A 25,570-nucleotide genomic window follows, 5' to 3' on the forward strand; every position below is an offset into this window, starting at 1 on the left:
AATGATTTCACGATACAAAAAAGGACGTTCATTTAGTCATGTGTGGACATTCTGCAAGAGCTTAGCGCTCAAGAATATATATATATATATATAAAATCTCGACAGAGCCAAACTCTTCAGCATGTGTCTCTCCACACACACTTTTCTGTTCTAGCCACACTAAATCATCTGCTGTTTTTAATTAACTTCTTTTAGGAGAAGGGGAAAGGAATACAATTTTTGTATGTATTCCAAAATATTTATAACCAACATAACAACTAGCTGTGTACATCTCCCTTTATGGACACCTCATTTTGCAAAGTAGAACAGTGCAGTGAATCTCTTCCAGGGGTGTTCGTGGTCTTTTGTCCCCTTCCACCACCACCAAACAGCCACCACTTGGAGGTGATCAATGAAGTTTACTGTTGGGAATCCTATTTTATTATTTCGTACTTTTCCACACTCGACATAAATTATACTCTGCCACATCAAAAACAAACTTCTTTTGTGCCCCACATATATGTTTAATTCACTCTTTTTCACCACTGTGTATAGATTTTCACTGTACAAATACCCAGTGTTTATCCATTCTCCTCCTAGCAAGCATATTGAGAGCATTTTTGTAGACAGAGTTTAACTCATTTACGTATTTACTTATTCAACAAAATCAGGGTTTTTTTTTAATGGTGGTTCATTTTCTGAGACCAAAGAGATCTCTACACTTTCTGAATTCCAGTAACACTATCTACAACTTTTAATGTTGCATTTGTGCCCTTCCATTATAATTCTTTCCCTTGTCTCTCTTTGGAGATGGAAAGCCTCTTGAGGCGGTCGTTCCCCAAGGTGAACCTTACTAGGATAATAAGGACTTCATTTTGTTGAGTGAATAAGTAAATACTTAAATGAATTACACTTTGTATGTATACAGATCTTGGGTGTATTTGTGTGTATTCCCTTAGTTATATGGGGTTGCCTCCTGGGGACTTTTCTTTGTTAGAAAGATTTATGCAATGTGGGCAAGTGGCCACCGAGGTGGAAATGTGGAGCATAAATAAGGCCGAAAGCTTTATTTTGAGAAATTATATGCTAAGTTTGCAAGCAACACAGGTACAGGATTTTTGTGTTTACCGTCCCAGGGGTAAGTTCGACAAAATCAGTCATATTTTACCTGCATTTGGTTTTACACAGCAGAAGGGAGCTCACTAATTTGTATTATAGTAGAACTCTTGCCTTTGTGCCTCATTCTTGTTAGAAACTTAATATTTGCTTCTGATCAAATTTTGAATTTGTACGCAGAATGGAATTTCCCAAATTAGCTCTTTTTCTTTAAAATTATTTTATTTGGATGTTGAACTTACTATGTATGCAAAACGTTATTTAACAGGTTTCACAACCCTCTTGCCTATTTTATTTGACTTCTACGACAGGTTAGGCAGATATAAGCAGGGCTAGTAACCTCCCACATTTTACAGCTTAGGAACACTGGACAGGAAGCTGCGGGAGGTTGGAGGACCTGCTCAAGGTCACAGAACAGAACCAGAAACCAGATCTTCCAACCTAGTGCTGGCTCTGTCCGGACGTTAACGTTTCAATGCTGAAAATAATTGAAAGTATTAATCAAGATGTTATTGCTTTGCCAGCATTTTAATAGATAATTCAGTAACATAATACTCACCTGACAGTTCATCATAGTAATATGGGCAGTTTCTCATTAGTGTTAGTGGTAGATTAGTAAGTGCCTTTTTACTGCCCTCTTTGTTAGAGGGATTCAAAGAAAAGCTTAAAGCAAACATTGCAAAAGAGCAGGTTGTGACTGGAGTATATTTTAAAGGAAAGGAAAATCTTCTAAGTGAAACCGATAGGACGGTGTGACACCGCCTAAAGTTAAAATATCTGAGAAGACAAATGACTTTTTGACAGCTTGCGACCTACAGATGAATTAAAACCTCTCGGTATATAGACTAGGGCAGTTGATCACTCAAATTGCAATTTTAAAAAATGCAGAAGGAGTACACTTAGAATATTGTCTTCATGTCAGAAATGCACTTTCGTGCCTGAAAATGATAAAAAATTACAATCGATTCCTACAACTGTTCTGTTCATCTTTATTGATCAGGTGCAAGAAAGATAAATCGCAGCCCAAATAAGATTATAGTAAATGTTAGCATCGTAGCAACTCTAGGTTGATAGAGAGCCATTCATCATCTCAAATGGTAACCTGTCCATTGCTCCAGCCACCCCGAGTCGGCTGTCTAATCACATACCTATTGATTTTATCTACATCCAACAAACCTGGATGTGACTGTCACTGGACAACCCAGATTGTTAAATGCAGAGGGGTCACTGGTGTGAAGAGATTTCATTTTCATTTTCTCACCAACCAACAATGATTTATGAAAAAATAAACTACCCCAAGTCATGCATGTGAAACCTGAGTGATTAGGGAACAAAGATGCACAAAAGACCACAAAAGATGCATTATGTTCTTTTGTACTGTGATGCATTTTGCAGGATATTTCATTGAGTCTGAACGCACCTGGGGTTGGTCATTGAGGCCACTTGTTGCAGTAAGACAGGTTTCAAAGTAGCCAGCCAGAATGGATAATTTTTAATTTTGCTGCCTGAGGAAAAACGTTACTTTGCTATTACTACTTGATTTATATTGCTTATGTGCTCATTCATATAATAGTGGAAACATTTTTTTATAAAAAATTATGTAAATCCATCCCCTTGTCCTTACTGATTAATTGGTTATAAATGTTGATACTCTTGTGGTCACGTGGAGGTGATTGAACACATTCTACTCAATAAGGAATCCATCTTGAAGATAAAAATACGGTGTAAAGAGAAACGATCCTTTAATATCGTAGGTTGAACACTGGAATAATAGGCAAATGTGATATGTGTGAATTTCATTATTTGATCTCAAGCAGTCCTTTGATCTTGTAGGGGTAGATTCCAAATGAAGGAGGTCTAAATAATCCTTCAAAAAATACGTGAGGAATTTTCTCAGAAGGATAAGATAATGATGAATTATAAGTATGAAAGTTTACTCTATAATTACGACTTGTACACCAACAACTGTACTATTATTTAAGTGGATACTTCTGCATGTATTTTTATAAGTATCTATACCACTTATGCAAGACATCTTTCTTCTCCTGCTTGAGTGGCTTAAACAAGATCTTACATGGGTGTTTTTTTTTTTATCATTGTACATCTTGCATGCGTTTTGTCCTCTTGGAAAGTGAACAAACTCTACCATCGATCTTTATCCACAGAGCTCTGAGTTCTACAAAGTCACCACTGAACAGTACCAGAAAGCTGCTGAAGAGGTGGAAGCAAAGTTCAAGTAAGTTTTTAATAGTATTATCATTATTTACTCTTCTTGACAAGATGAAAGAACAACTTTGTTGCATTTTGGACAGAGGATAGTTACGTAGCGCTCTGGAAAGCATGGAAGGATTTTTCATCGGTTGAGATGGATCCATGTTATCTGCTATAGTGGAAGTCAAACACAAGGCAAAGATACTTGGTGAAAGTTTGTTCCCACTCGATTTTATGAACTAAGGGGACATTGAAAGCAGTAATACTAGAGTTTTCATTTGGAATAGTACATAAGATAGGATGCCCTTGTTTATGAAGGGGATGTTAAATTGCTACCTCTGTTAATAGAAACATAGAAACCACTCACTTTTGTGTAATAAAATGGTGGACGTGTCCAAATTGGGGAATCCTCCTTCCCCATGTTTAAGCGGTTTTCATTTCTTCACATGTACCTTGAAAGCATTTAAATCTCAGAGTTTACCTGACCCTTGATTATGAAGGTGATGTTAAATTGCTGTGTCTGTTAATCCTTGAAATGTTTAAATGAAGGTTCTGTAATTGATGGATCAAAGTTTCCGTGACCCACAGCCCTGTCCTTTCCCTTTGCTGCCAGTTCTCACGTGAGGTAACAAGACATCATTCAGAATTTTCCTGAGTGTATAAATAGCCCTATTGGGTAACCTCTGTTAGTAGCACATGTGCAAATTAGCCGAGCCAAAAAAGGTGTTGTGACAGATTTAGTTGAAAGATTCATTGGGCTCTGCCCTCCTTCCTCGTGCACATTTATAAGCATTTGATAAAATGATTAAACCCAAGGTGGAACCTTATTACTTTCTGCTATAGTGCAATTTTTGTGGTAATGAATGTTAGTGTTATTTTAATGTTGATTGAAAAAAGTTTTGTGGTTGTTTTTTTTTTTTAAGATGGTTTGAGGTATATTTTAAAAACCTCCGGTGTTTGTTAATGAATTATTTCTTTAGGGGCAGCAGGAAGAGACCTTCTAAGAATGGGGCACAAATCTTAAGAATTCAGATATAGAATTGGATGTAGACTTGATTTTAAAACTTGATTAAAAAAACTTGATTTTACTTTGCACATGAATTTTTATGATTTTATCTTTCCCTCTAAGGAGAAAGCAACTTTTTAAAAAAAACTTTGTCTCCATACTTGGAGAATCTTTAACTTGGTACCGTGGGTATTTCTTCATTGTAAGAGAATAGCTATGCAAATACCTAAAATTGGAGATTAATCGAAGGAAATTAATACTGAATTCATCAGAAAGAAAATAATATTTTAGACACGGCTTGAAGAGTGTTGCTGGAAAGGAAAGCTATTCAGAAGAAAAATTATGTTCTATAGTCAGTGGGTGACGAAATAGTCATGGTAGTGTAAACTGAAGCATCGAAAATATAGTCAATAATAACACAGTTACAGTAATAACTAGGTATAGTGCCAGGTGGGTACTAGTCTAGTCAGGGGGATCACTCGTGAAATGTCAAACCACTATACTATACACATGAAACTACTATAAAGTAATATTGAATGTCAACTGTAATTGAAAATTTTTAAGAAATGGGGAAAAGGTGAAAGGGAATAAAATTTCCAGGTATAAAACAAGTCATGGGGATGTAATGTGCACCCTAGGGAATGTAGTCAATACTATGGTAATAATTATGTATAGTGCCAAGTGAGTACTAGTCAGGAAGATCATTTTTTCAATTATACAAATGTCTAACCACTATGCTGTACACCTGAAATTAATATAAAATAATATTGAATATCAACCGCAATTGAAAAATTAAAAGGGGAGGGGAGAAGGTGAAGGGGAAGAAGAGGTCCAAATTTCCAGGTATAAAACAAATAAGTCATGGGAGTATAATGTACAACATGGGGAATATAGTCAATAGTATTGTGATAACGTGGTACGGTGTCAGACGGTTGCTGGACTTAACCATGGCGATCACTTCTTTAGGTCTATAAATGTTGAATAACTAGGATGTAAAAGAAAGAAAAGAGCAGTGGTTTGACTCAGAGAGACTAATGCAAGAGAAAGTTGGAAAGGTCAGTAGGGTCATTCATTAGCTGTTTGGCTAAGAAATTAGTCTTCATTTAGCAAGACATCTGTGGAAGGTATTTGACCAGGGGAGAACCCTGATTTCTGTGGTCCTTTCGGAATATTAACCTGACAGCGGATGTGAGGTTCGAATATACTTCCAGAAGTACCGTGCATTAGGACTTCAGCATATGATTTTGGGGGGGCACAATTTAGCCCATAAACTTAGGTAGAAGGGTCAAGCAGAGTTTAGCAGATTGGAAAATTGGTGCAAGCTAGATTTTATAGAGTAAGTCTGGTTTTAACTGAGAGGAATCCGTCTTCTGACGCCCTGCCCAGCTGCCATGTCATGTAGCCTGGGCTAGCCTACTGGAGAATGAGAGGCTACATGGAGCACAAAGGTAAATGTCATGATCACTTACCTTCTCCAAGACAGCATGGACCTGTAGGTTAGACTTACTTTCAAGCAGAGCCTCAGCAGCATTACATCTCTTACCTTTATAAGACATTATTCTTTATTAGATCCTACAGGGCATAATAAAGAACTTGGTATGGGGACAGAGGCAGGAGAGCAGTTTCCAGGTTCTCGGCCTCACGTGGAAAGGTGCTGGCTCGGTTATTAGATGACCATCAGCTGTGGCTGGGTGGCCATCCGCTATTACTGGTTAACCTTTCGCCACTAATATAACTGCCGTGGCTACTCTAGAGGGTGGGTTGGTTGGCAGAAAAGCTGACAGCAGATTGTAGAGTCTGCTTCCTGTGTCTCTAACCCAGCCACCAGCGAGAATATAATGGTCTGACTCCCCTATCTATGGCTCCGTGGGTGTTCCTTTTTGGCCTCACCATATCCTGCATTCTTGTGCAGGGAGCGGGACCAGAGACCCCACATGACACTTGGTATACTAAAGAGTTTGGCCTTTTCCATAGAGAGATCAGGCCTTTGTGCCCAGCTTCTAAGGAGGTAATCTCTAAACCCTTGGAATTTCTCAACTGATTCAAGTGTCTCATTAGACATGATGGGCCTCTTGGGCCCTGTGGTATCAGCCCCGCCTCTGGGGTAGAGGTGCTAGAGACTCAATTCAACCACTGCCTATGATTGACAACCATAGGCAGTCAATCAAGCAAGCCTACACCTATGTGATGAGGCCCAAATGAATCTGAAGGTTAGGCGAGCTTCTCTGGTGGATCGTACTCTGTGCCTGTTGTCACACATCGACACTAGGAGGACAGCACATCCTGAGGACAATGGAAACTGCATTTGGAACCCTCCCAGACAGACTCTGTCCTATATATCCTTTGGCTGATTCTCTGTATCATTCTCCGTAATAAGTCATAGCTATGACTTCAATAGCTTTTAGCAAATAATAGTTCTTTTAGCGAATTATCCCAGTGTAGGGTGGCTTGGGGAACCTTTTGAACTTCCCAATGATATCAGAAATGAGGACAGTCTTGGGGACTCTGCCCTCAGACTTTGTAGTTTGGCTAACTCCAGTCCAGACTACAACCCAGGCTTTATATACTGCGAAGGACTTTTAAGAGCTAGTTTTTCAGAGAGTAGCTTTCATTATAGAATTCCTTTTTTTTTTTCCCCTAGCTATTGGGACCTGCTAGACTAAGCTTCCTAGAATATTGTATTTTCATTTGCAGTGAGTTCATTAGTTTCTGTGATAGGGATAGTGCTTTAGCTAGAAGAGAAGCTTTCCATCTTTGAAGGCAGAGATTACTTAGTGGGACTTTCTTTGTCCTTAGAAGTTTGGCCCTCTCAGATAATCATGACAGCTTCAGTCTTTTGCAAAGCAGTGTAAGTCTTTCTACTGCGTGACAGTGGATCCTAGCAATCCCTCTTGGGCAGCGAGCACTGAACAACTTAAGAGAAGGATTTAGTTAAATTTTTTTTTTTCCTGATGGAGGAAAATAATACCATTTGGGTACACCTCGGTTACAGGACATGGAAGCTTTTTAAATGGTAATTTTAAGGGTGATATTATATACCTGCTAGGGACTCACACGAAATCACTGTAAAGAGAAAACGCTCAGAGCCTTTGAGTCTACACATAATGAAGTCCAGTCGCATGGATGCATCCTGCCATGATAGCTAATGGGATTGTTTTAGGGATGCTTAAATATTAACTGACTTTTCAGTCCCTCAGTTTATAGTTTTGGCAGTAAACCATTAAACCATTAGATTTAATGGGATTTTTTTCTTACTTTATCAATACCTCGTTCATTCGTAGAGCTCCTGTCTGACATGCCCTTTGCTGAGTTGTGAATATACAGCTATGAAGGAGACAGGTAGGGTCTTACCAGCATGGAGTTCATCAGAGCTAGAGGAAGACAGAATTTTAAAATAGAGCTTTTGAAAAATCCTAAGTTATCTCATCCTACTGTGATGGGATAATTGCGTCCCCAATAAATACGAAGTTATTAAAATTGCCATTTAACTTTTTTTTCCAGAGGAATAAAACAATTTGGAAATAAAGAATTTGTGCTGCTCATTTTCCTGCAATAAATTTTTCCCCACAATAACTTTAAAATTTTAGCTGTAAAACTGAGTAAATCCAGCATTTTTTCACATGTAGGTTTTATTCAAAAGATAACCTTTTCTGTTCCCAGTCCAACTAAAACAATCATTATTAACACTTCCTAGCACCTTTATCACCCTTTGTTATCTGTTAAATAGAGTAACTTGTAGTGCCTGTTCCTAGTTTATATGGTGCTAGTATCAGGATATAGCTCAGCTTACTGAAAATTATGTTGTATATTAATCCTTATTTTCTACGTTATAGGTAATTTATTAACTATTATATTAAATAATATTACATTGATAGTAATTATTAGCGCAGGTGTTTCACAAGGTAAACACTCAATGAATATGAGATTTTATTATTTTCATTATATTGTATATAATATAGATAATATATATTGTTATATTATTATTATGTCCAACTCAAGTTATGAAACTATGCACCATAGGAAAAATTTCTTTGTTTTCAACTAAAATCTGAATGATGTTGAACCCCTTCCAAAAAAAGAAAACATTAGAAAGAGTTCTTAACCGTTAGAGAGCTCACAGTCCAGCCGGGAGACAGCATATAAAAAGCACTCGTGACAGGAGGTCACAGTAAGAGATGTGTCAGAGTGATATGGACAGAGGGCCACAGGGGCCCTATTTCTCAGTCAGCATCAGAATCAGATCTCTTAGGGTGGATTAGAGCCAATATACCACACCAACCAGAAAGGAAATGTTAAAGCTACTCTCTGAGTACCATGTACACGAATTTTTTAAATTATAAAAACAAATATCAAGTAAATGTAAGGCAAATATCAAAGAAATCTAGACTATTTTAAAGGCAATGTAAACCTTGGGAAGACAATGTAATCTCAAACAAATGAGAAGCATTTTAAAGACGATCGATATTTCCTTCTCATGCTGTTCTTTCAATAATGAAGTAGCCAGTTTCTACCTTCCATATAGGGGGGAAAACACACACACACACATATGTGAAGTGACATAGAAGTGTGGAAAATATTTTTGGAATGCTTTCATTAGAGGTGTATGAGGTGTGATCAAAATATACGGTGAATGTTTAAATTTTTAAAAAAAAGTATTACAGTAAAAGACACATTGCCATTAATCCCCCTCACTTCGGATGTACTTATCATTCATGCCACTTTTCTGAAGCAGTTCTGGAAGTCCTCTTTCCTGAGTATCTTTAGTTACGCTGTCGTGGCTGCCTCGATGTCCTGAATCATTTTGACTTTGGGGAAGAGCCAGAAGTCGCACGGTGCCAGATCCAATGAATAAGGTGGATGAGGACACACTGCAATGCTTTTATTTGACAGAAATTGCTGTACCAGAAGCGATGTGTGACACGGAGCCTTCCCGTTGTGATCACAAAATACAGTGAATGCTACTGCCGAGTGCCATCCAATGGAAAGGCAGCAATCTTCAATATGGGAAGCAGCTCGTCGAACCTTAGTGACAGTTTGTGACAAGTTTCAACTTGTTCGGTGCAGTCAATCGGGTGTGAGCTGCAGTTGAGAGAAGGTGTGTTTTAAAGAGTGTCATAAATCATCCTCCATCATGACAACACTCCGTGTCACACATCGCTTCTGGTATATGGCAATTTCTGTCAAATAAACATTACAGTGTGTCCTCATCCACCTTATTCACCAGCTCAGGCACCATGCAACTTCTGGCTCTTCCCCAAAGTCAAAATGATTCAGGACATCGAGGCAGCCACGATAGCACAACTAAAGACACTCATGAAAGAGGACTTCCAGAACTGCTTCAGAAAATGGCAAGAATGATGGGATAAGTGTGTTCGGAGTGAGGGGGATTAATGGCAATGTGTCTTTTACTGTAATTTTTTTTTTTTTAATTTAAACATTCACCATGTCTTTTAACGACACCTCGTAACTTTTCAACTTGGCGTCAGTTTCTTTGAATGGTGGGGCCCTTGTAAAGGAGAATGATTTTGTGAAATCATATGTGAATACTGGTAATACTCCTTTGTGTGCCACGTTGTAGAAGTTTTCACTTTTATCCTTGAACGAAGTGGTGAAAACCTGACTTACAAATTTCGGCTAATGGCAGAAGCCTAGGTTATCCTTATAATGTATTAAAAGATTAGTTACCCTATAGAAGAAGTCTAGGTATTTTACAGTACCTGAGGAATGCTATGCAAAACAGCAAAACACTTACAGATAAAATGGGTTTTGTAAGTATTGCTTTACCTGTATTCAAAGGTTTTCCTCAAGGTGTTAATAGTTTTCCTTTAACTTTAAAATTCTTTAAACTTTAAAAAAGCGAACCTAAATTAAAGTTTTGCTTTAACTGACAGTACTGTTTCGTTTCTTTTTTGGATGTGTGATTTTAATAGCTATACAGTAAGTCCTCACTTAAGATCGTGGACAGGTTCTTGGAAACTGCGACTTTCAGCAAAACCTATAATGAAACCAGTTTTACCAACTAAACTATTTGATATAAACAGGAGTTCAGTTCCTACGGCCTATTTCTCTGGTCAACAAACTTCTAAAACTAAAAACAAAACCACACTTTTAAATAAAGACGCCAAACACTTCTAAAACTAAACATTTGAAATAAATGTGACCTATATATACATTTAAGAAAGATTGATAAAAACAAGTAAGATAATGATTTTCCAACCCTTTTATCCCAGTTTTGGATTTCTTATCATAAGAAAGGCCAAGGGTGTGGGAGGCTGGAGCGTATCCTGGTAGCTCATGGTGAAGGTGAAATCCACCCTGGACAGGACACCCTCCCATGGCAGGGCCACTCCCTCCCTCCCACACTCACTCAGTCGGGGACAATGCAGAGACGCCAGTGAACCTCACGCGCACGTCTTCGGGATGTGGGAGGAAACCAGAGTCCCCTGAGAAAACCCACACAGACATGGGGAAAACGTGCACATGAGACCACCTGTGGCCAGGAATCTTTTTTCTCATCGTTAGATTGTATTATTTTTAATTATTATGTTATATATGATATATGATATATGAAATACATTGTTATAATATTATTGTATCGTGTCCAACTCAAGTTATAAAACTGGGCACCAAAGGACAGATTTCTCTATTTGTATGGTTTCTATTATGTTTCTATTGAGTTCCCATTATAATGAAAAGACGTTGGAAGAGGTGACGTTTTGTTGAGGGCCAGCTGTACCACAAATGAGTTAGTGAAGCTGAGGGTGACACGCCAACAGTATCAGCAGGTGTTTCTCACGTTCTCTGTAATTATACACGGGGATCACGGACAGTTTGAAGCAACGGCATTTAAAGATCCTGCTTAATTGGCTGTAAAATAATTAAATAAGTTTTTGACTGGCAAATTTATAATTCTGTTAGATACGTAAGCCGGTGTGCCTGAATGTCAGTGTGGCTTTAATTTGGAAATATTAGATTAATAGAACTAATTGTACTTGAGGTACAGAGTTTACTCTGATTAATCGCCTTAAAACTCTCTTAGAAGTTTTAGTCAAGTAAATTTATGTTACTTGCCTTTATGCTTAAACTTTTAATTAAAACTTGGTTCAAAAGTTTGAGCGTTTCAGTGGTGCTACACTTCTCTTTCCAGTTTCTCCAAAGTGGAGCTCCTGCAATTTTTCAGTGACTCCAGCTGCCTTATTGAATATCGTGCCATATCAAAAGGATAAAAATTATGTACTGTTGTGCATGTATTTGTATCTGCAACTGACAAGGGACCCTGCATATCGTCTCTTAACACTTACTGAGTCTGCTCACAGCCTACCTCAGTGCTGCATGAATGGCTGTGATATCCCAAATGTACATGATAAATGTTTTCTCTCTGATTCTCATTGATCAATTTCTAAATGATCAAATGGTTTATCTCTGTAAGACACTAATTCACATCGATCAAATTCTAAATGACTGAGTTGACTTGGTTTCTGCTGAACACAAATTGTATTAAAACAACATTACTTGAACAGGCTGCCTTTTCTAATGCTGGAGTTATGTTACCAGCAGTTACATTATAACCAGAGTTATTGTATTATAAAGATGTCTCCTTCATAATGAAAAGTTTACACAAGAAGAAAAGAATGCGATATTACAGGAAGAACAGGGCTTTGGGCAAGGATTTGGGCTTTTACTAACTAATTAAATTCTGCATTTGTATTGGGCCTTTCTTCCCCCATTTTTAATTTGAAAGGCTGTGAGCAGGAAATATAGCAGCTGCAGTGGTGAAATTTTATTCCCTATGGGCCTTGGAACCAAGTAATATCTTGATTATTTAGTAAGAGTCTTCATCATTGAAGAGGCAAAATTCTAGTTAAAGTAAATCTATCTCTACCCTTTGTGCATAAGCTCTGTTACAATTGCCTGTTTATTAGTTTGGGGCGCTTTGTTGTATTTTGTGTTTTAAACATCAGCTCACCTTTGCCAGCTTTCACGGTATTTCATGTACCCTCTAGAGTCTGTCCTATAGTGTCGCCACAGGAAGATTTCAATTCTAAAACTGAAAAACAATATTGATGAGTGAAGGATATACTTTGTATATGAAGCTAATGGCAACTGTACATTGGGCTGAAACAGTCTTGGTTATTGAGAACACCCAATTCCTCAGGCAGGTTATTTATTCCACTTCTGACTTGTCTCTTCCATCTGTAAAATGGAAATTGTAACTGCCATTCTCTTCAGGGCATTCAAGCTCAGAAAGTTTAAAAGTTAGAAAAGAAAGACCATTGTCATTGATCCTCATCTAAGAAATGGTCTAAAGTAGTTGTTTCATGCGATTCTAAGACACTGGCTGCCATTTTAGGAATGTTCTAGATGGTGTGTCAACCCCTTCTGTACCTCATTGGAGAGTGTGTAGAGAGTAGTCTGCCACGTCTCAAGCTGTGAATCTCTCTCCTTCCATGTTCCCCACATCCCATCCACCTCCAGCAACAAACTAGTTCTGAGGAGAGTGAGACCTGCTCTGGAACATACCTACTTTGGGCAGTAGTTCTTACCATAGGCGTGGATAATTGGTTCGAGTTGTGAAGAAACCTTAGGCAATTAATGCTTTTCTTCCCCCCTTTATAAGATTGGAGCCTTTCTGATCAGATGTGTCCAGTTAGTTGTTGCTTTTTATTCCTTGCGTTGGATCCCTAGACCTCGTCTACCTACTGTTTTCAAAGGTAACATGCCAGGAAACTTTCCCATCCCTTGGGAATTGGGTTTCCATCTACAGCATGTCCCTGCTTCCTCCCTGTCTTTCCCAGCATTCCCCTCAATCCGGAGGCGTCTGCAGAAAGGGGCAAAGTTGGCTGCAACATAGGGTGCAAAGGGGCAAGAACTGGGCTTCTGCATGTCACAAAAAAGAACGTACCCGAGAGCTATCGTGTGAATATCTGCGGTTAGTCACAGTGCCAGTTTCCCTGTGGAAAACTGCTCGTCACTTCAGCAGTCTGGAAAGGAACCTCAAGTGGTGACACAAGCCGCCTCTTGGGTATAGATTGGCCACGTCCTAGCATAAATCCATGGCCTGGAATTCTCTTCTCTGTCTCAGCCATGGCAGTTGGGGTTTGTCTGGGTTGCTCTGGGCATTTTCTTAACTTTAACATAATCTATTTGTACTACATACCGGTAAATTATCCAAAACACTCTTGTTGCAGCCTTCGGGTTTGTGCCCATGAGCACCTGAATTCACGATTTGTTCCGAGTGAGATAACAAATCGTTCTGTTTCCCCTCCAGGAACATTAGCGTTGAACCTTCTTCCTTAATCAATACAATCCATTAAGAATCTAGCATACCCTACTTGGTTATATGAAATATTAATTGCACAGTGTTAGTTAGATAAATGTAGACTCTGCCAAAATGATGGCTTGTTTCCTTCCTTGTTTTATCATCATGTTTTAAGTGAGAACACTTTTGAGTTCCAGGGTGCATGGAATTTTGGAATTTGTTTATTGATCCTTGCTTATTTGAATAATTATCTAACTCCACAGCTCATGGTCCCTAAAAGGTATTTCTAACTGGGACTGCTAAGTTTTTTTTTCCTCTTGCTGATTCTTAATAGTGTTCATTTACATTTTTTTCTTTTAATTTTTTTTTTAACTTTGATTTATTTTAAGTGCGTTTTTCCAGGACCCGTCAGCTCCAAGTCAAGTAGTTGTTTCAATCTAGTCGCGGAGGGCGCAGCTCACAGTGGCCCATGTGGGGATCAAATCGGCAACCTTGTTGTTAAGAGCTCACACTCTTAACCAACTAAGCTAACCGGCCGCCCCTTCGTTTACTTTTTAAAGGATCCAGTTGGAAATAATTTCTTTGATGTTATTTTTTTCCTTTGATGTTTTCAAAGATGAGAAAAAATTCTTTTGCTATTTTGAGTGTCACTGAACTACAGGTAGAAAGCTGGGAAGCTTACAGGGAGACCAATTAGAGTTACTTATTGTCTGACTGACCTGCCACATTTTAAAATGTCCAGGAAGACTTTAGGAGGTAGATTTTTAATCCTACCCTTGTATCAGATTTACAAAGTTAACCATCTTAAGTCTTGAACATGGTTAAAAATTGTGTCAAAGAAGTTATCTACACATATTACTCTCAGATTAGTCTCTGGGAAGTCGTGTTGGTTCAGCCATACTGTGATACGTATCTCTTAGATTTTATCACTGCACGGATTGGTAAGCCCTTTCCAGATGCTTTCAGTGCTCCCTGCTTTCAACCAAATAATCCACTCATCGGTGTATGTGATTGCCTATTCACTATGCCTGGGGTACACCATGGTGCTAAAATTGAAACCAAACTCTCAGGATAATTGTATTTAAACATGTATTCCCATTGGTCGTTTGAGTGTATAATTACCAAATCACCTCTCATGGTTTTAGTCTATAAGAATTCCTGTCTGGCTCTTTTGAGTTTTCTTAAGCAGGAATCATACAAAATACAAAAATTGATAACTTGGACCTTCTCATAATTTAAAAATTCTGCTCATCTTAAGATACCATTAAGGAAATTTTAAAAATGGGCCAAAGACTCGAACAGACACTTCAAAGGAAAATAGAAGAATGGCCAAATTAGCACATGAAAAAGTGCTAATAACGTTATTAGCTACCAGGGAAATGTAAATTTAAACCATTGGAATGGTGAAAATCAGAAAGACTGACCAGAATGCTCATGTTTTGCTGGTCGGGGTACAAAAAACGGCAATGTCACTTTGGAAAAAGTTTGTCAGTTTCTTATAAATTTAAGCATATGTTTGCTCTGTGACCCAGCAATTCCAGTCCTCGGTACTTACCCAAGAGAAAACAAAATACACATCCAAAAAGAGTTGCACACATATATTCCTATCAAGTTTATTCACAGTAGTCAAACACTAGAAAGGACCCCAGTTGTCATCAGTGAGAGAATGGATACACATATACTATGATACAGTCGTACACTAGAATGCTGTTCAGCAGTTTAAAAAACAACAAAAAAACCATTGATACGTGTTACAACATAGATGAATCTCAGAAACATTATGCTAAGCATAAAGAAGCCAGATACAAAACAATACCTGTTGTGTGATTGCATTTATGTGAAGTTATAAAAATCGGAAAAATTAGTTTATACTAATAAAAATCAGAAAGTAGTTGGTGGCGATAAGAGGGGGACTCGATTGGAAAGGGACACGTGAACTTTCTGAGGCGTTGGGAATATTTGTTTTCTGGGTGGTAGTTACACAGGTCTATACAATTTTCACTACAATATGAACATTTAAGTTCGGTGTGTGTGTGTTTTTTTTTAAATGTTAATTATAGTTAAAACATCCTCAATTCATTGTTCATTAATTTTCAATAGGAAAAAATGCACCAAATATTGGGACTATTCAACTTCTAACTGTAATTTGTTCTAGATAAAATAAGTTTCTTCAGTTTAATCCCAGTCTAAAGAAATTGATGATTTCTAATCCCATCCATAATCGAGTTTTTCCATTAGAATGGGAATCCCTGAATCCCTTAATCAGGGCCGTCCACCCAGTGTGTTTCATTGCCACAGAAATAGGATTAATCCTTGCTTTGTTTTTCCTTTTAAGAGTGAGTCCTTTGCCCCCTTATTAAATGACGTTGGTCTATTATATTTTATCCTCCTTATTAGCCTACAGTTTGGTGCTAGGCCTGGTGAAGTTTTGAAAGTTAATTTCGATAAAGGGATTTTGAAGGGGGTGTTTGTAAATGAAACAGTTACACAGTAACACTGGTACTTTTTAATAGAGTAATCCTAGGCAGCCGTTTGTTCCTACTGTGTATCGAGTCCTGGCAGAATGCTTGAAAACGTGTAAAAGCCTGCATCTTGGCCCTTCCTTACATGTTGAAACGAAAGCACACATGTTCCCATGTTCAAGTGTCGCCAGGCATCCCTGACTTGCTCACATGGCTGCCAGAAGCTCTTCTCCGTATTTTCTCGTTCAGTGGCCAACAGTTACATGGCCGCGTTCCTTTTGGGAGCGTGTGTGTGTGTGACTGGTGATCAGCTGCATCCCCTGGAAATTGATAGATGTGCTCATTAAGGGGAGTCCTTGCTCTTGGCTCCCTTCACAAGTCACCTCAGCCACCGTTTCTGGATGACGCTGGCAAGCAACATCTGGCTTTGTACTCCTTTTCAGGGACTCACGCCTCCTTTCTCAGTATGTTAAACATGCTTTGTAGGGACCTTACGAGCACAAAGACATCAGGTGTTTGCCAATGACGGTCGTAACACAAGAAAGACACAGGGCTGCTGTCGTGTGGTGGGTTGTTTTTTTGGTTTGTCTTAATGTGCTGCCATTTACTCTTCAGTTTGTTCTCTTGTGCTTCTGAGATTATCCAAATACCCATGTATCTGTGAGGCAGATCCAAGTATGGAGACTCTGAAGTCTCCCATCCTGCCACCGGCGTAGTTCTCAACAACAGCTGCCTGTGTGAGAGGCACGTTCAGCGTGGTTTATGGTGGGGATTTTGAAGGTACTAGCATATGTACACCTGTTCCTGCTTTCAGGATGAAAAACGAATTGCCAGTTGCCGTGGACATGTTCAGGCATGACACTTCGGATGGTAGAAGCTTGCTCAGCCTGCTTCATGCAGGGCCCCCAACTAGGAAACCGTCAGCTCTGAAAAAGGGGTGCGCTGGGGCGGAGGGGAAGTGAGGAGGAGAGATCGCACCTCAATCCCTTGGTTCTGTGCCGGTGCAAGCTGTGGGTCGAGGTCAGTGCATCTCCCCTTTGTGTCCCCGGCAGAGCTCTCGAACAAGATGACGTGATCAAAGCCGGTGCCCTCGCGTCATCGCCGACTCATTACTTTGCAGGCTGCACGCCAGTGTCATCAGGCTTCACTGATTTATGTCCCTGACACCTCCACTACCGCTCATTCGGTACTACTCGTAATTAGCCGGTTCTTTTCTTGCCATGATAGTGTTTCCCCAGTGCAGAAGACGCCCATGGACAGCAGAATATAACGTTGCTGGGTGTGGCATGCATCTTTTCAGGCATCCTGGTTAGTTGACAGGAAGCAGGAGTCCGATGTTTTGTCACCGCTTAAATCAGTTGTGGTTTGGATTGGTTTGGTTAGCTGAGTGTTGGTGTGGTGGTGTTTCTGAAGTCTTTGCATTGGGGAGACGAGCAGATTTTGCCAGAAGATCAATTGCATCGACTCCCCTGTCCTGGGAGTTCTTTTCAACTAGTGGCTTCTGACACACTGTCCTCGTTTGTTTGGTTTCTTCACCAGTGAAGAGCTCAATGACGCGTATTTATTTCTAAAGGTATTAATGTGGCAGCCTTGCCTTGGAGAACTTAACCGTCATCAGCATCGACACAGCTATCCATCCAGGGTCTCTGATGCCCATGCTCTGCGGGCATTGGAAATACAGAAACGTAAGTCTGGGTTCCTGCTCTCAGTGGTCTTATACTTGTTGAGATCATTAGCTCTGCTGTCAAAGTATGAAAGCCTCAGGCAGGAATTACACCTTTAACATTTGTTCAAGAAAAATTGTTGAACATCTCATGCACTCTCCAGGTGGTTTGTGTAAACTGGAAATGTAGAGAGGAAGTAGGCATGATGTGTAGCATTCATAGGAGACAGACTAATACAGAAGTGACTAAAATGTGGTAAATGCTAATATACAGGGAAAAACAAAATGCTGTAGGAAGAAGGAGGGGCGTCTATATTGCAGGAAGAGCGGTGACTGGTGTAGGCTGGGTCTGCTCCCCTGGAGGTTTTCTTAAGGGGGAGAATGGCTTTCCCTGAAAGGGGAATCAAATACTAGAAACGGTTGAAGTGAATGTGGAGTGGGGTGTGGTGGAAGATGAGGCCATAAAGGAGATTAGAGTCAGACGTTGAAGGGCTTTCAATGCCATGTTTTGAAAGGCAGAGTTAATAGGGCTGTGAGCGTTTAACCAAAAATTCTACCTGCTTGGGAATTTTTTTTTTCTATTACCTATTAGATTCTCACCATGAGAGTTACGCCCTTTGAGTTGGTCATTGTTTCTAAACGTTTCTGTCAACTAGACACACATACTATTTGGCACATATATGTGTGTGTTTATTATAATAATCACAATTTGCTATGTCCTATTAATTATTATTATGTTAACATTGCTAATACCCATTAAAAATAAGCACATGTTAGCTTACCATTCATTGTCTAGCAAAGTTCAGGGGTTGAGAGAATAGGACATAGGAAAGAGTAGTTTTGATTGCAAGTCAGGGAGCAGAGAGTTCAGGAAAGATTTGGTTCATGGGATACTCCTGTCGGGGGAAATCTTAGGGCATTTCAGCACAGAACCTTCCGAGATAGAGCAATGCCAAGAGCGACTGTGTTGATTTGTCACTTTAGCACTGTTGCTGTAGTCCATCTTATGGCACTCTCTTTTAATCGAAATGGTACAGTGGTGAACTTTGAATGGCATCCTAAGAATTCCCATGGTACAACATTCTACACGTTGTGAGAAAAAAATGTGTTGGAGGCAAATTGTAGGTGGTGTATTCAGGTCTGGTCTGTCTGGATTTCTGGTTAACGTCGCTAACTGATTGTATGCACCCAAGGTGTATAAAATTAGTCAAACATCGCTCGTTGATGCGCAGAGCCTCGTATTATATAGTAAATGAATCTTTTAGGTATCTTCCTCCTGCCCGGTGCATTTCGTGATCGTTTGCCTTTTGATATCCTTCCGGGAGGCTTAGTGTAGTGAAAAGAATATGAAATTAAATTAATAAGTGCTATTGTATTTTGCGGGGAGGGGGGGAACAAGGCAAATGTGATTTTTCTTTCTTTTCTTCCCCGTCAGTCCCTTAAATCGTGTGAAGTTATAGTTTGATAGCCATCCTTCCACCTTTGTCTCTGTCCATAGAAATGTTAATATAGACTTTGTTTTATTTTTACAAAAAATGTGAGATTATGCCATATGTGTTTTCTTTAACTTACATTTGCTATGGATATAGCCACCTGGTCAACACCTATAACTCCAACTCATTCTTTTATAATAAATAGCTGTACAGTATTTCATGACATTAATATACCATAATTTATTAAGCCCATCCCCTTCTGACAAGCACTCAGGTTGCGTTTCAGATGATTTATTTATTTATTTATTTATTTATTTTTATCAGTAAAAAAAGGCTTCACGGAAACAAGTTTGCGCAGAAACCCTTAGGAACTGGTACTTTTATTCCCATAAAATGGTGTGTGTGTGTGTGTGTGTGTAAATAAACTCAGAGGGTTGTTATAAGGGGTGATGAATAATGTAGGTAAAATTCCAGGCGCATAGTAGGACTCAACCCCATATAGGATCAATTTCTGTAGGGATTTAGAGTCCAAGTTATTTACCTTTAGAAGTCTTATTATAGTATGAATCTAAATCTGGTTTCGCAAATGTTTTTGTTTTTTTTTTTTCCCCAAGAAAAGGAAGGCCCATTTTGTGAAAATTTTCAACTTTTTGACTTGTGTAATTTTAAAATATTATATTTTGGCACAACCTTTGCAGTTTTTGCTGCTAGCTTATAATTCCCTAGAGGTGAATTGAAAAGATTAGTGGTAGAACTTTTTCCATTAACTCTGGGAGAAACTACAGAGCAAAAAATTGTCCTTTGACAGAAATGTCAATCCATACCTCTTTGGGAGCATTTGGAAACTGAAGCACTGAGGAGCTGATTTAATAGGAGACTGGAAAACCAAAATGTATACACATCTTCACCTTTTCTAACTGACGACAAGACAGATGAGAAATATACTCTCAGAACTTGATGATGCAAAGAAAATAGGATTGTTGCTGCAGAGAGTGCAGTAAGGCTAGATCGTTAAAAGATTTGAGTGCTAAGCTTTTGGCCAAGTTCTTCAGAAAGCTGATCCATTCTTATTAATGTACATCTATTTGTACTTCCTGCAATAAAGTCCCCCTTTTGTATGATATCGTATCCAGGAAGTAGATTTTAAAAAAGGGGAATTTCAAATATGGTACCAATTTGGCTATAGCAACTACTAAGAAAATATGCGTATTTTCTCTTGTTTATGTTTCTTGGTCTTCCTGATTTTTTTTTTTAACTTATAGAACTGATCCTTAATTTTTCCATGCTATAATGTGAACATAGCTATCATGAAATAATAAATATTCACGCAAGCCAAAATTGTACTGGGTATGATTTTTATAGATAGCCTTCACATAATGCAATAGACTTGTTCTAGCAAGTTATTTCTCCTCCGCCCCTACCCCCGTCTTAGTTTTGTATAGTACATCTGTAAAAGATGATAATGACCGAGATATTACATAGGAGTTAAATGAGGTCCATTCATGTTCTTGGCACATCCCAAGTAATCAATAGTTAGTTAATTATTATAGTCATCAGTAGTTCAAGTTTCTGTGGAGCGAATTTTGTGTGTGTTTAAACTGACGCCCATCATATAATCCAATATGTGGTTCCCTAGGGGAAAGTTCCTGGGTGTATAAAATTGCAATGAGAATATACCATGCTTAAAGACAAATGTTTTCTGTCAAATCATTAACCAACGCTTTCACAGCATTACTCAAAATAATAATTATATCTTAACATGCTAGGAAGTACATAGTTTAGTTAGAAATGCATATGGGAGGTTGTGCTTGAACGAATACAGCTATTGTTTATGGTGTAGTTCTCATCTAAGAACTTGTCATACCTTTAGAAGATTTATATTAATTTGAGATTATAGGCAATTATAGGTTGGCAGTCTATAATGAACAATCAGAATTCTTCCTCCAATTTCTTCCAAAGTCAGTTGCTTGGCATTCAGACCATGATTTTCCCCAGAAATTAAAAAACTTGACACTTGGGATTGTCTGGGTGAATCCTCAAAAGCCTATTTAACCCCCGATTGTTGTTTGCAATTAAGAATGAAAGACTGGAGGTTGAGGGCAGAGAGCAAGAAAAAATAATAGTGCCTTTGACTGTGTGTGTGTGTGTGTGTGTGTGTGTGTGTTTCAGCTACATTCTGGCGTTTTAAAGCTAACCTAATCACAGCTATAACCTTGTTTATCTGGGGGGATGGGGAAATGTGGATCCCTGTAGAGTGTAAAAAGTGACTACAGAAACCTTGGAAAGATCAGCTCCCTTCTCATCTCCCAGCGCTTTCATTGTTTTCTTTCCTTCGCAGTAAATGGAATCCGCTTTTCAAATGACATCTTGTGAGGAATCCTAACACAACTGATACCATGCTATTTTATTAATAGAACTAGTTTACAAGCTTATTTACAACCTTTGCTTATTATCAAGAAAACAACGACGCTTGTTTTCATGACTACAACATTTAAAAATGAGGGGCAAAGGCTCATGCCTACAGCCTTACATCAGGCTCAGCGCCCACAATTATTTATGTGGTTGTACAGTGTTGTAATAATCCTGATTTGCAGCGATAAGTAGTGACAACTGGTAGTTTGTTGTTGTTTTTTAACAGCTTGCCTTGCAGTCTCGAGATACTCATCCCTCAGTCTGATCCATATGATTAAAAGCCAAATAAGTTTCTGCTTCAAAGCTGAATAATTGACAGTATCTAATAAATCATTATATAGAAGTTGGGACAAACACCCAGAAGTTACAATATTAAAAGACAGTATGAAAATAACCGTTGACACCACAGCCGCATCTTCTGCCATCCTCTGTCCTGGACCTCGGAGTTCATCATTAAAGGGAGACTATGCCTTATACCTTCGTGCTTCTGTAGGTTTGCTCAAGCAACCTCTGGCACAGCACACTTTCACCATTCCCACCCGGTAAACTCCATTTGTCAAGACCCGTCTGACACGTTAGTGTCTCCCAAGTCTTCTTGACACATCCCTTTCCACTCACCAGTCCTCCCCCCAAAAAGGTCACAATGAACTGCTCCCTCTGTGTTCGTGTAACGCAAGCCCTTATTACAATCCAGTTGGTAGTAGAGTTGCCTGGGCCCCTCCCTTCTAAAGCAAGAGCTCCCTAATGGCATGAGCTGCGCCTGAGCCGTCTTTTGTTGTAGTCGTCCTTTGAACAGGTGTTCAGTAAATATCAACATGGTGGTTTACTACATGGAATTAATCTCTTATAAAATTTTTTCCTGCTTTCCAACTTCTACTCTCAGAACATTTTCACTATAGAAGGGACCTTGAATTTGCAGTGGAGGAAACCGTTGTCTAAAAACTAAGAAAACATTATAGACTCAGGAATTTGAAGGGCCTGTTACGAAGGTCGTGTATCAAGTCACAGTGTGTGAATAATCACATTCCCGATTGAAATGAAATGTTCTTGAAGGCAAGAATTATATTTTAATCCTGTTTGTATACATCTAGCACCTATCACATGCGCTATACTCAGTAAATACATGCGGGAATAAATTCATTCCGCAAAGGAGAGGACCGTGGCTATGTGACATCACTGTGTCTAGCCTAATGCTTTGATTTATCGAGTGGTTGATGGTCTTCATTACAGGCTGTTAACACAAGGCTGATTTTCGTCGGACATCAGCTAATTGCTAGAGTTCATCTCCAGTATGTGCCAGAGTGAAGACAAGCTTTCCTCGTGACAGTATCTAAAGTAGGGTAGTTAAGACTATAGCAAAATTCAAAATACAATGCAATCTTGTTTATTAGATTCAGGTCTGTCATTAATTGGGAATTCCTTCCACTCATATTTCTGCATCGTGTGAATTTTTATTAAGGAAGGATTGTTGATACTTAAAAAAAAAAAATACTTCCTTGTCTGAGTGACCCAAGATTTCACGTGTAGACTTTGCTAATGTGACAGTAGGCTTCTGTGTGCATAGTTTTATCAGATGTCATCTGGCTTGAAGCTTCCTTTACTTGAACTTTTGGTAATAAAATACTTTGTTCTCTCCTCAGGGGAAAAAAAAACAAAAACAAAAACTTCTTGATCTTTGCTATTGCTGAGGACTACTTTTCACTTTTCACTTCTGTTAATGTAGACAGATTTACATATTTTTCCAAAACTAAAGTACATCTCATTAACATTTTCTCATTGAACTTGGAAACACAACATCTTCAAGTCAGGCAGCTCTCTACCAAGAAAGCCAATTAAAGACTTCATAACTCGTTATCTTCTTAGGAAAGCTGACTGACTTGCTTTCCCTGTGAGGTCTCTATTGTCCGCCGTACGTGTCTGTATTAAACTTGATTATAGGCATTTTCTGAGCCAAGCACTGATGGAGCCAAGGCGTAGAGAAGAAAACTCTTGTATACTTGAAGAAAAGTGTAAGAGAGCCATTTCCTTCTCGGGCTCAATTAAAACCTTAGCGATTGTCAAGTCCCATTAACCTAACGGGTCACTACCTGGCATGCAGTGGCGGTAGGCCCCACCTTAACGTGGAGCCGTCTTGCCACATCATGCACACGTTTATGAAGATTGATAACAGCGAAGGTTCAGTGTTAACTTCTGTTGTCAGGCAGGCTGTACAAGAAACTGTCTGGTATTGGCTTTTGTTTTGATTTATGAAAAGGTTGCCACATGAAGAAGACAGCACGTAAAACAGCACTGCTGGCAGCAGTGTTATTAGATGCAATTTTAAGTAGAGCAAATCACAACCAACTCTAATTAGGTTCATTATTCTCTCTTGCTACAGTCTGTCCTTTTGATGGGGTGGGTCCTCAGAGCAGTACAGTATCTTCCCAAAGGAACGGGCCTCTTCCTCGCTCTGCTTGGGTTGCGTGTTTCTCCAAAGGTTTCCTCTTAGCAGTGGCCGGCCATCTAAGAGGGGATCATTAAGCAGTTGACTCGATGGTTTAGTTCTCCCACGGTGACAGCATCAAGTAATTGCCTATTGGTTTTGCCTCAGGACACACGTGTGTGCACTCTCCCACACAAACCCCATAGATAGAAGGACTCTGAAATCCTGGCTCCTGAGTGTCTATAATAACTCCAAGTAGTAGCAGGTGGCTCTCCTGGAAAATGGCACCTATAGCTTCTTGTTCAATAGGACTTTTGTCCCCAAGGAGAATAGTCATCACTTTGCCTCGGTTTTTCGGTTTCAATGCACTTTGGGATAGTGGAGTGTCTTTTATGCTGTGAAAACTTCCCTTCCCTTTGAAATCTTTGTTTGGTCTCACTAGTTTGAGTTGCGTCTTAATATGCAAGAAAGGCAGCTGTGTTTTCCTTTAAGCAAATATAATTGTGGGGGAAGGCGTCTCTGTTTATCCCTCGGACAAACACATGATGGGTAATGCCAAAAAAGAAAAAGCTTGGGACCCCAGAAAAATCACATAAATGTTTTCATCTCTCTATAAAGCAGACGAGTGCTACCCTTTATATGGCCGCCTCTCTCGTGCAACTAGCATTTTCTTTAGAGCTTGCAGCTGTGGGGAACTAGGGACCAACAACATGCACTGGAGAAATCACCACCTTTTCTTTCGTTTCCCAGGTAGAGACAGAGTATCCGTGTATCTTTTCTGACTTGTGTTTTTCAGGCAGGCACATTTCTTGTATTTGTAACCTATGTAGTGCAGCGACTCAGCTCCCGCTCCCCGCACAAAAACACAGGATATGGTGAGGCCAAAAAGGAACAACAACAGAGCCATGGATAAGGGAGTCATACCACTGTATTCTCGACGGCAGCTGGTCAAGACACAAAAGCAAACATCCGCCAGTACCCCAGTGAGGGGTTTTCCTGCACCCCAGTCTTGCTGATGGCCAGGCAAGACACAGAAAGTAGGATCAACACAATCCACAATCCGCTTGCTACGTGCTCTTGCTAGCCACAGTCCACGCTCGCTCGCTTGCTAGCATAGCCACAGCAGTTATATTAGTGGCTAATGGCTAACTGGTGACAGCTGATGGCCATCTACTACCCAAGCCAGCACCTTTCCACATGAGGTCGAGAGCCTGGAAACTCTCTGGGACTCCATCCCTACAACTTACCTTCATTTTAATGTTCCAAATTACTTGGAGGCTTTTATGTGCCCTTTATCGAATTAAATTCTGGTGAGGTTTTGCCATTCTCTCATCTTCTGTTAACTTCTTTATGCTGGGAGATCCTCTGTGCAAGTGTGGGAGACAGCCCTCTCGTAAGTGACAGAATGCAAGAATGCAGGAGGAAGCAGATAGGAGTTATCCTTGAGAGCAGAATATGGCCCTGGCCCCAGCAGGTTGCATCTAATCACTTCTTGTTGTCCGGAAAGGTTCTGTTCCTGGAATGACTCAGAGCGATCAGGCAGGCCCCTGTCATAAAGCAGAAAACACAGCAGCAACGAGGGAGCTCATAACCGCAGGCACTAAGAT

At 39.4% G+C, this 25,570-nt stretch overlaps 1 protein-coding gene across 5 annotated transcripts in view; it reads left to right on the forward strand.

Moving 5' to 3' along the window:
* Positions 1 to 25,570, forward strand: part of CHCHD3 (coiled-coil-helix-coiled-coil-helix domain containing 3) — a 251,919-nt gene that overhangs the window by 193,403 nt on the left and 32,946 nt on the right. For all 5 annotated transcript variants that reach the window (XM_033099246.1, XM_033099250.1, XM_033099247.1 and 2 more), the window contains one exon: positions 3,261 to 3,331. In XM_033099246.1, the coding sequence (XP_032955137.1) occupies positions 3,261 to 3,331 (71 nt within the window). The remainder of the gene's footprint in view (positions 1 to 3,260; positions 3,332 to 25,570) is intronic.

The sequence above is a fragment of the Rhinolophus ferrumequinum genome, chromosome 26, assembly GCF_004115265.2.
Source record: "Rhinolophus ferrumequinum isolate MPI-CBG mRhiFer1 chromosome 26, mRhiFer1_v1.p, whole genome shotgun sequence".
Lineage (NCBI taxonomy): Eukaryota > Metazoa > Chordata > Mammalia > Chiroptera > Rhinolophidae > Rhinolophus > Rhinolophus ferrumequinum.